Source organism: Perna viridis, chromosome 8, assembly GCF_037379345.1.
Source record: "Perna viridis isolate PV_CMFRI_1.1 ecotype Kerala chromosome 8, ASM3737934v1, whole genome shotgun sequence".
NCBI classification, from domain to species: domain Eukaryota; kingdom Metazoa; phylum Mollusca; class Bivalvia; order Mytilida; family Mytilidae; genus Perna; species Perna viridis.
In genome coordinates, this window is record NC_142452.1 from 25296781 (window position 1) to 25309373 (window position 12593).

The 12593-nt window shown below is 32.1% G+C and overlaps 1 protein-coding gene across 1 annotated transcript in view; it reads right to left on the minus strand.

The window, feature by feature from the left end:
• Positions 1 to 9637, minus strand: part of LOC148609970 (plastin-3-like) — a 36233-nt gene extending 26596 nt beyond the window's left edge. Inside the window, exon 1 of the mRNA XM_088541627.1 lies at positions 9477 to 9637. Within this exon, the coding sequence (XP_088397753.1) occupies positions 9477 to 9542 (66 nt within the window). The 5' untranslated portion in view covers positions 9543 to 9637. The remainder of the gene's footprint in view (positions 1 to 9476) is intronic.
• Between the last annotated feature and the right edge of the window lie 2956 nt (positions 9638 to 12593).

The following is a 12593-nucleotide window of genomic DNA, read 5'->3' on the forward strand; positions in this document are numbered from 1 at the left end:
TTATCGGGTATCATATATGTATGTTACAAATATTGACTCAGGTATTAAAGTCAATATAATAAACTGCTGAGATAGATAAAGTTTGTAAAACATTGTCAGTCTGGTTTGAGTGATTAAAACAAAATGTTTTATCATTGATTAGCTTGGACCACGCCTGAGGTACTGATCAGACCACAAACTCAAGTGAACAGATAGATTTCATGGACCATGCATGAGACAGGCCATTCTGCTATAAATAAGGCTGGACAATAGGGCCAGATCCAAAAATTTGTTAAAAGGGGGGAGTGTGGTTCTGAGCTACAGTGTATCATTTGCTCATTTATGTATATATTTATATACATGTATATAATGTATATTTAGCATGAAATTAAAAAAAATTCAATCTAAGGAGGTAGGGGGTCCAAACCTTTTAACACCAACTTAGATTCAACACTTGACAAATAGAAGTTTAATAGAAAAAAATGGTACAGAATAAAAATGATGAGATGAAATAATCCTGGAGTAAAATTGCCAACACAGAGAGGTCTATCACATGGGAAAAGTCCTACCAGTATAAATTTAGAGCATTGCATATCTATTAAACAGATGAGCTCCTTGGGATCATGCATTGACTAAAAAAAGACAGAGGAGAATCAACGATGTAAAAACCCTAAGCCCTACTTGAAGGACAAGGACACAAGAAATCCACAAAATATGTATCAAAAACTTCCTGAATCAAAATTAATAATAATTTTGCATCTAGCTAAAAATGTAAGATTTACTCAATAGATATAGAAGGAAAAGTGCACACTTAATGTGCAACTAAAGTCTAACCCCAAAAAAATTAATGCAGTATTTAAGTTGCTCAAAGGCGTATTTACCTCTTAAATAACAGGGTAATATGATATATTTAAATTAAGAAAAGTCACACATTAAACATCCCATGGCTGATGCACATAGGTAGCCCTTTAATGGGAAAGCCTACCACAGAAATCTTAAAATGGAAAATTTGACTTTCATTTAAAATTAAAGCTTGAGCCTTTTGAAATAAAAGAATTGCTTACTGAACCATGTTTTGATTTTTACAGATTTATTTTGATTCAATGCTTCATTGAATCTATGTCATTTTTTAAAAAAATATAACAATACATGTACATGTATATAAGAACACATGTTATATACATTTTTGTGTATATTTATTTGTTCAGCTATGTAAATTCCAGAAGTGGTTTTTCAATTGGTGACCTACTGATTCATTCAAAAGGTTGACTCCCTGGCAGTAAGGCGATAAAAATCGTCAACAGTTGGTCTCAGGTAATGATTGCTTGACACTCCCACACCCTTAAAATACAGGTGTTTTTCACCAAATATGGTAAGGAAACACACAAGTGTTGTGATATCATGCGGTAATGACAGACTGGCCTAACAAAACCATTAATACATGGTTAAATGTCAGTCAAACAATAGATAAGATTATTAGAGTCATAATAAACATAATCATGTCATTAGAGTAGGTTTTGTACATCTGAGCTTCAATCAAAATTTTAACAACATATAAATACAAAGGAACATTGTGTAGTGACATTGTCACTAGCCTTTGAAACTGTTTCCTACAAGGCCCTACAGAAGGTTTTAGAAAGACAATTTGGGGTTGAAAAATCAGTAGCTCAATTTAAGGCTGGTTAAAACTGGTGGTGGCCCTGGGCTATACATTATCTTTATATACACATGTACAAGCTGCGGGACAGACCTTAGCAACTACAGTTCTGCAGCTACATGTATACTGGCTTAAAAAAATTCCTATGATGTCCTATGAAACCTTTTACAAATACATTACATGTGTAGGCATCTTCTAAACATGAGTATATTTTTTTAGTTTTTTTACACTATATGGGAATCATTCAAATTTAATCCTGCATAATTCAAGGACGAGTTATATTTTCTTAGTACATGTGCATGAAAATCCCAGAGTATATGCATTTGCATGAGAATATGTATTTAAAGAATACAATGTGAACAGTGTACAGGTACATGCAATCATGTTCATCATACACCTAGACTTTAGAACATTTTCAAATGCATAATAAATGCATTCTGTTTCAAGTGACAATGAACAATAGCTAATACATTGTAAGTAATGCATTCTTCAGTGTACATAAAAAAGTGAAATTGGTAGAGTTGGATATTTGATGGACAAAACATTTTTTGCTACATGTACTTATATTACTTATCTTCCCATACATGTAGTTACATTGTTTTAGTTAGTACAATGTACATGCTGATTTAGCCCTACATGATGGTTACTTTCAGGTAAAATTTAACATCTGCTTTTCTCACTAAAATCAAGTTTCATATTATCTACTAAACATATAAAAAATTATGCAGTTTCTAAGAAACCTAAAAACTACATATCAATGACTTGCTTTGAACCAAATTCAAACAGGAAATTTTAACAACATATAAATAGAATGGGATATCAATATATTGTGAAGGGTTAACTTACACATTTAAAGGGAAATAAAATTCATAATACATTTTGTAGAAGAGAACAAAAATTGCAATCATTGCAAAAAATAGACAACAATAAATATATGTCCATGTAACATAATTGACATGTAATAAGAAACTGAAAAAGTCCCATTTTGTACTAGGTACATGTGTAAATACAAAGTACCAAAATGTGCATCCTGAAAGTCTACCTGACTTCAAACATGCATGTGCATGTAACTACTTTATGCATGCATGTACTAATGTACAAGTAACCGGTAACTCATCTTCACCAGTATACAAAACACCGCATTCTGGCAACTTCTCAATCATGTAAAGTTTTGAACCTTAGTCCATCTGAGAGTCAGCCAAGAAAATTGAAAATGTGCACATCTGTATTTCTTATGCTACTTCATATTCCATTTTATATAAAGCATCAACAGAATTCATGCTTTGTTTACAATATAAAACTGTTGTTATAAGTACCTAAAATAAATTCATAAGACATGTACTACAATAACACTTTACATTAAAATGCCTCGCTTATTATTATACAGCTCAACAATTCTACAGGAATCCTCCATAGAAAATACAATAGCTTTGGTTGATTTGCATTGTTTACATAAATTTCTTTACAAACAGGGATTTAGCCAAATAATACACCTTTAAATTTGTTCAATTTAGGAGAATAAACTGCTTTTAACATTCCTCCGGCTTCAGGAAAACCTTCCCCCTGTATCAGTTTAAAATCCATTTGACTTTTTGATGGGTAAATGATTGGCCGGTACTATATATTAGTTTGTCAGACAAACAACCTACACAGGGCCTAGGAAATCCACTTATTTAAAGTCCCTTGGGTCTGAAGCATATTTCATCTAAAAGTTTGTCTTGTCTTACATGTATCTCGTCTTAAACAAGAGTATTCACTCAAGTCTATATACAATGTATGTATCTGCTATTTACTGGTTATGTACTTCTGTTCAGCTAGAAAAACTTTTTCTATCAAGCCACTGTAATGTTAAATATTAAATGGGTTGCTTTTAGGGAGTCCACCACCCTAAAGATCACTATTTACGAAATGGTGGACAGAAGGGAAGGCTAACATGGGGTTTGCATGGTGCTTAATCCCTTTCAATTTATATTGAATATAATGTGGTTTAACTCAAACTAACACTAAAATTACATGTAAATGTTCATGAACTTGTTAACTTCCCATGAAGGACCACAACAACAAAGTCAGTGTCTCTAAAAGTGAGAAAACCTAGCTGTTTAATACTCCGTCAACTCATGATCTTAAAACTTGATTCAGTGTTGAAAACACTCATACATGTACATTTATGTCAAACATGTCATAATCAGTTGCCATCTCACAACAGGAAAAATTTTGTTTTATCAGATGTACAATGTACATACACAGTCCTCCAGGGAAGTCATGAATAATTTCCTTTTTTTGCTCCATGTTTACTTTTATCAGTTAGCTCAATACCAATTTATCATGGCTAAATATGGACTAAATGGCATAATAACGTCAGCTTCATGGTCAAGAGGCTTTGAATCATCAGACTTAATGAAGGCAATGATGTTACTAACGAGTATTCATATTAAGTAGGTCTCAATGTTGCATTAGTACATGAATATGTGAGTCTCTGGTTTAATCAGTAATATTCATAATCATTATGGGACACAATACATGTACAAGTATATGCAGAGTTGCAAACTCCCAAAATTTAAGACTATTGCACTCAACTATAATGCATATTAAGGGCCTAATATATCTCCAATAAAAGCATGATAAGAAAGAAAAAAGAAAATTAAATCATAAATCAAATATCCATTTTGGAAGTACATGTACATCACATATCCTTCATGCACATGATACATGTGCATGTACAAAAGGAAGCAAGTTTATAATGGTTACAATTATAACCATTGTATAAGGAGAATGGAAGTGATGAATATGTCAGAGAAAAACAACTCCATCAGGATAGAAAATATCAGCTCAAGGTCTTCAATGAACGAGGAAACCATCACACCACAGCAGGCTACAGCTGGCCCCAAACCTCATAATACGTACTGTATATGAACACAGGTACAGCAAAAATATATTTGCCTCTTTCTTAAGAGATCATGCTAAGTGTGCTAATTTTGAATTCAATAATTGTTCACCTAACTGGTGGAAGACATGTACAATGCACATGTGACACATGCATGTAACTACAGATCTGTAAGTCATTGTATTACATCAAAACTACAATGTCAAGTATGCTTTTTTTCCCGAAAATTGTAACACAGAAAGCCAAAATTTTTAAATTTAATTTTTTTAAGAAGAAAAAATTATAGATGTAGTAATAATAAGTTTCAAACAAAGAAAAATCTATCACCAAAATCAACAGCTGGGAGCATCACAATTAAAGAACATGTTGATCACACTAAATTTGATACATGCAATAGGTAGAATTATATATGAAGAGACAAGAAACACAAATCTAACATTGTCAAACTAAAAATAAGAGGTTAATCAGGTGTTCAAGAAGGTAGACCTGGTTGAAATCAGCGATATGTTTGTATCATATTCAATTTCAACAACCTATCAAGCTTTCCTTTGAAACAGAATGAATTTAGTCCAAGTTACTTTGATGCTTACATGAGATTGATGTAAAATGGTGAATACAAACATTCCGATGCTTACATGAGATTGATGTAAAATGGTGAATACAAACGTTCCAATGATTTGTAAGAGTTGTGTCCCTTACCCTAGGTCAACTACCTTAAGAGAAGAAAAAACATTCCTGTTTCTTGCAATGTATGTTACTTAATCTCTATTTGGTTAAACATAAATGGAAAAAATTCAATCATCTGTTCAAAAGACATATACATACATATGTACATGTTGAAGTTAATCTAACATCTACAAATACAATATGTAAGTTCAAAAAGTACCGCTCTTAAGTGTTGCAGTAAGTACCACTTGTCTAAATACTTGTCTAAAGGAATCTATTATATCTTAGGTTGGTAGGTCAGCTACGATGTAAGTACTGGAGCATGTATTTGATTTATTTTTGTTAATACAGTGAAATCTCTCCAACGGGAAATACATACATATATGTACATGTATGTCAAATAAACCAACATCTTCTGAAGACAATTTTATGTCATTTTGAAAATAATTAATCTGAACAAAACCTTCAGTAAGAAATAAGGTTCAGTTTAAACAAGTTCAACTGTATGGTGACATTTTTAGGCAACTCATTCTATTTTTCAATGCTTATTATGTGTAGAGTGTAAGGTTCAAAGTAGTGGTGGTCGTAAGTCTGGGATTCTTAATTTATGATCTAGAACCTTTGAAATTTCTTTTACCTCAATCCTAGACCTTCTACCCATTTAATTGGCACATTATTAAAGACTTCTGACCTTCCTGAACGGGACCACTGATTTCAAGCTTGAACAAATCCAGGTCCTTCCTCTATTGAAAGGAAATTTGAACAACTGCAAATCTGATACAGTGTACAGTAGATATACTATACATTTGTACCATTAAGCAGTTGAAACAATTTTCATTTAGAGCTTAAAGTCATGCTTGTGAGCCAGGTACGGGTTTATGCATATTACAGTGTGTACATGCATGTAAATTAATTCCACAATTTCATATGTAAGGTTAAACCCTGTAATGTCAGATGACTCCAGACATTTTGAAAAAAAATTGTCTTGTTAAGAAAGCGAAACACCTACCTTCAACCCTATTCATTGGCAATTTATTGAGGACTTTTGGTTTTCCCAAATGACCATTTGTGAGAAACTTAGATTACTTGACCTTCCACTCCTAGAGAAAAATTGGACCGTTGTGCATGTACATGTAAATTGTTCATCGATATGATACTGCTATGAAAGTCAATTTGCAAACTACATATACTTGAGATGTTCAGGTTTCCCACACACATGATACCTAAATGCATGCTAAACGATCACCGAACACACGATAAATGATGCACCACGCTAAAATGGGAATGTTTCAAGGAGTGTACATGTACAAGCAATTAAGATTAATATACAGCTAAAATTCTATACAAGTACTTATATATCTGCCTATAAGTAGTACTTGACTGAGTTAACTTGAGAAACTAATACAAGGAAGGATGAAATCAATTATTATATAGTAAGACAGGACAGTAAGGAAACAACCACTACTAAGAGCAGGAAACAAAATGGGAAAAGGACCCTTTACTTGTTTCAATGTACAAACAATATTACATGATAACTAATGTTTTATGTTGTTTTTTTGTAAGCTCATGGATAAAAGAGATGACTTAATCAACTTTCCGGTTCAATACTTGTAAAATATCTTTTTTTAGGAAAAAATAATAGTATCGTGAGAACGGTTTATAATCTAAAAAAATCTAGCTTTCCAATTAAATACATGTACATGCCCATGTCTTAACAAATTATATAAAACCAGCCTTTTTTCATGATGCCTGAAAAAAAAATTAAGAGAAGTACATGAAGTGGTTCCTTTCATTTAGTTTATCTAATTTGTATGTTTAAAATTGTTGCTTTCAATGAAACATCAGATTAAAGCCATTGTTGGAATAATAAAAGGTCATTTTTCATAATATCACTAATAGGTTTAATGCTAAGAATGGGTAATGAATAAAAGACCCTTACATAATACAATGTACATGTAAATAAATTAAAATACATGTACTTGTATATTTATCCAATTCAATCTCAATCTTAAAAATCCTAACCAACAACCAAACAATCCCAACATTTAAAGGTGTAACATACATTGTAAGTCTGGTCAATTTATTTCCCTATCTGTCAATCTCCAATAAGTTATCAGAGGTTTTTTATGAGGTGATAATATTAAACTGGTGATTTTTATGGTTGTTCTACCTCAGGCAAGATCATGCACAGGTACAGACTTCAAATGACCCATTCTAAGGACAATTCAATGTTTACTGTGTTGTTTAATCACCTGTAATTATATCAATATTTTATGACCTAATTCATTTCCACAAGTACTTAACCTGTTAACTCTTGACAGGTAAAATTACATGTAGGGGGTATTTGGGTGGCTATCAATTTGTACATTGTGTGTACATCTTAAGGGTTATTACAACTCGGCCAGGTTTTCAATCTTGTCCTGTCAAGTATTTACTATGGTATGATTTTAGTGAATGGGATTCCAGAAAAAAAAACTCATAATCCATATGGGCAAAAAAAAAAAATTAGCATTGAAATGTATATTCAAATAAAAATGTTCAGGGTTGGACCTTGGAATGAATAAGAAGGGAATAAAATGTGTGTATATGGATGTTAAGATCTTGACATTAACAAGAGAGCTTTTTCCTCCATGAAATTGTACATGAAATTTCTCATTTTAAGCCAACATTCTCAATCAAACTATGTACATCACAGATTAGATTCAGGAAATATACAGGGATAAGAGACTTACATATATACATAAGCATGTATGTAGATAAATAATTTTAATCTATCTGCATGTACAAATGTACATGTGCCTACAAAAGATGTTCTTCAAACAATAGATAAGTAAACCTATATGTTCTTGTAAAATTTATTAAATTACTTACATGTAATTACATTGTATACACGGTATAGATACATGTACGTGAAAAAAAACAAACTTACATGTATTTCATTTCTGCATTTTGTTTTACTCTGACAAGTACATCAGTATGATCTTACTACATTCACATTGAAACCCTAGAATAATAACAGTTTTGTACATTTGATAATGCAGCATTTTAAATGTGCTTTTTTTCTAAATACATGTACATAATTCTTACACTCATGATTGTCACCATGTATAGAATAACAGTTGAAATGCAGTTCTATAAATAACAATGAAAGTTTCAGGTTACAAATGTACATGTACAGGTACATTTACACATTAAGACAAATATACTCCCAGACTCAGTGTCTATCTATTCAAAAGAGAAAAGTACCAACTAAAATAGTAATGCAGCAGTTACATGCAATGTATACAATGTACACATTAACATGTAGCAAAGTGCTCCTTGTATGCATTGCATAATCTAATTTACAAAATATAATTAAAAAAATTAAATTTCTAATTGCACAGTAAAACAGAGTTAAAACCACAGTGTTCTACCACTGTATACATTTTTTGTACATTTGTAGATACATACATTTGTATATACTGTAATCATGTAATGCATATACCATTTAAAAATGAAGATTTGATACTGCTAGTATGGCATTCAGGTTGAGTATGGGACAATTGAGATCCATAGGTACATGTATTTTCTTCAAGTTGCTGGTACTTGAAAAATAAACATGTTTAGAATATTTATCAGAAAATTACGTTGTACATGTAATACCATTCCAATTATCTGGTCTTTTCAGTTACATGTAATATCCTATAGTCAATAACTACTGTATGAATATGAAGTACTAACAAAATGTAGCTACATGTATATGGAAGTCAGAAAGATCCAAACCAGGGAAATCTGTGGACTAAGCACAGTCAGAAACAACAAAAGAAAGGATAACAGTACATGACTTAACTTTTCTTCACAAATAAAAAAAGCATTGTAAGTTTTGCATTTCAATTTGATGTCAGTCATCCCAATTTTGACATGCTTCCATCCATCTCACATTATGTATTTTACAGTGTGTAATTGTATTTGCTCCTTCGTAAGATGATATCTGATCCACTTAACTGAAAAGAAACTTTGCTGAAGGTGAGAAGCTTGAAAAGAAATTAGTGGCTTAATCATGATTTAAAATACCTCAACTGACTCAAATAACGATACTCTATAATATTCAGATCTTAAGTGTAAAGCCAAAATGCTGGAACTCTGGTGACTAGCTCCTTTCTATGGTTGCTGACTCCTCACTGTAATGCATAAATAGGTGACCATCGTTGAGCTGACGACCCCCCTTTTCGGTGACGCATCATGGCTTCCCTGTTGACCGGTTTGGAGTATGTCGATCCAATTATAAATCTAATAAGTTTTCGCACTTACCGTTTTAAAAGCCTCGACTAGCTCATCCATTTGTTCATGGGATAAATCCACAGTACCCCTAGACATCTTGAAAAAGTTTAAAATACAAGAAATTCAAGAAACAAAGTTTGTGTGTACAGGGTGGGACAAGTCACGTGATCTTCACTGCAAGGAAGTTTTATAGTTGACGGACATGACTCAAAATATTTCCGGAAGCACGAAAACAAGTTTCCCCATAGAACATGATAAATCAACCGAAACTGAATCCTTATTTAGTATGGACATTGTCTTACCATACAAAAGACATGACAGTTTATCATTTACAATAGGCATGCAAAAAATTATGAGGTTAAAAAAAACAACAAAATATAAAAACAATGTATGATAATTTAACCACACGTACTATGCATATTGACGTGAAAACGTGTCAATATATCCTAAGATTAGTAGTTTACACATTAAAATGTGTCAAATTCAAATACGAAGTAGGTATTGCCTAAAAGTGAACACAGCATTCCTTTCTTTTTTATTTATCAGTATTATCTTCCACTGAAAAAATGGTTATTAGTACGTATACCACAAACCTGTGATAATTATAGGTCTCTGTTAGTACTAAATAGTTTGTTGAACTTTAATATTTCTTTGAAAAATTATTATTAAAATCATAGATTATTTTTATTGTAGCCTACTATAAAAATCCATGTTGAAATATATAAAATATTCACGAATATAATGCATATTCACAAATTTGGATACAACAATATCGAAGACCAATGGTTGGTATTGCCTCTTTTTCATTATACCCATTCTCGTTATAAATGTATATATTGAGGTTAATGCTAATTATTCCTTTGTGAAAACACTTCAAATCCTGATCGATACAGCTCAATTTTCATATATTGGACACAGTATTTGTACATATTCAGTAGCGGATCCAACAAGGCGTAGAAGCCCTACACCCGGCCCCTTTACTTGATTTTTCTTTTTTAGTTTTCATGATTATATAGTTGCTGTTGGAAGACTCAAAAGAGATATAATTGAACTTACAGATCAATTGTACATTTACAAGTACCTGAATTTGAAGCGAAGGATTTTCTCCTTGTGAGCCTGCTCACAATATTTCCAGTTTTTACAAAAAAAAGTTTTTACAAAAAAAAAAAACTCAAATCGCTCCCGCGCGGCGAAAGATTTTTCTTTAAGACCCTGGTATTGGTAACATTTATTTATCTCTTCTTAAGATGGATCAAATTAAGGCCCTGGATTGTGAGGGATAATTTTAAGTGAAGTCCCACCGGGTTTCCCATGTTTATATTCGGCTATACGAAGTTATTTTCGCTTTAGGGTAACATTATTCCTAATGAAGAGAATATAAAATATTCAACAGCTACATAACTGCCAACTATGTATAAAACTTTGATATCAAACTTAGTTACACTGTAAGATTGGAAATCATATAATCATAAGGTCGAGCAAGCGAGAAACAAAATAATCTTATTTAAGGTTACGTAAACTTTTGTCTGAATCCCCTTTTCACTATCATGGGACCCGCACCTGATACAGCCTCTTGACCTATTCTTAACATATATACTTTCATTTCATTTATATGCTTTTGTTTGTTTATCCTTTTTTTCTATAATATTTGTCGATTCTATTTTCCTGACGTTGCCAGGTGTTCAATAACGATGTACAAATGTAGTTGGAGATGAATGACATTTCATCTTCATATGTACTTTTTGTAACGATAGTTTTTGTTTAAATACCAATAGGTCTAATTATGCACTAAATATCGTAAAAAAAATTTACCGAAAACAGTGCTACCTTGTCAACAAACAATGTCCGTTAATTGAGGAGTTCTATTTAAAATGATGATATCTTCTGCATGGGTAAATGGACCTGAACCACATGCTTGAATTCAATTGACATTTAATTCTTACTTAAACCTCTTTTGCTCTGGTCTATGGTTACTTCATTAACATTTTTTTTAACTTTAACACTTAACACTTTTCATGTCCAATGCGTTCCATTTGTACGGATTTGGGAGTTTTTAAGATTATCGACTGATGGATTATATAAATTTATATTTACCGAAAGCGGTTTAATGTTTTATGATGTTGCTTATTTTGAATTATCCCTCTTTCCACTATTTCCAGTCTGTTGTAATATGTTTGACCGTCACATATGGACTGCAAATAATCTACTTATTTATATAGGGCGCATAAATTGTTCATAACGTTTAGTTTTAAAGCAAAAAATGGAACTCGCTCCAGGGCCCCCGTGTGAGATTCCAATTAATATAGCTTGGAGCAACAACATTCCCACATAAAAAAATTCTTTATTAAACGAATTAACTTAAAACACAAGGCTCCCAGCAACATAAATCACTCACCTTGTTAACCTTTTGCCTTTCAAGAGCAATAATTTAACAAGGAGTTGTCCAAGAGTAATCAAGGGAACCAATGTTATAGCGGTAATCAAAAGAGGTCGGACTTATCATAAGGCTCATTTCAACAATTGAAAGTTTCTTTATTTCTATTATAGTTTTCAAGATATCGGCTGAAAACTGTAAAAAAAAAGTCATTTTTTTCACATTTCAAGGGCAATGACTCTAACAAGGAGTCGTCTGACAACTTTGATCCCTGGTGACTTTTGTAGGCCTTATAATAAGGATCACTCCGGCAGTTAAATGAATTTGGTTAAACCTAACAGTTTTGGAGATATGTGAGATCAACTTCATTATATTTTTAGTAACAGCAGCCACGATTCTCCACGCACGGATACAAAATCCCTACAACATTCATACCAAATTTGGTTTCGATTGGTCAGCTAGTGTCCGATGAGATTGAAGATTTTTGAAAGAAATAACAATAAAAATTGAAAAAAATCTTTGAAGAAGACCAATAACTCCAACATGGTTTAACACATTAAAACGAAAATTTTAAAGCAGATAAATCTCATCATGTTGAAAGAGTAATCAAGGGAACCAAGGTTATAGCGGTAATCAAAAGAATGTAATCCAGGGACAAAGACCAGACATGGAAAACAGACATACACAACAAAGAACATAAAGTAACTAAAATCATACATACAAAGTAACAAAAGTAAATGAGCAACTCGGACTCCACTAAAAACTGGAAGCAT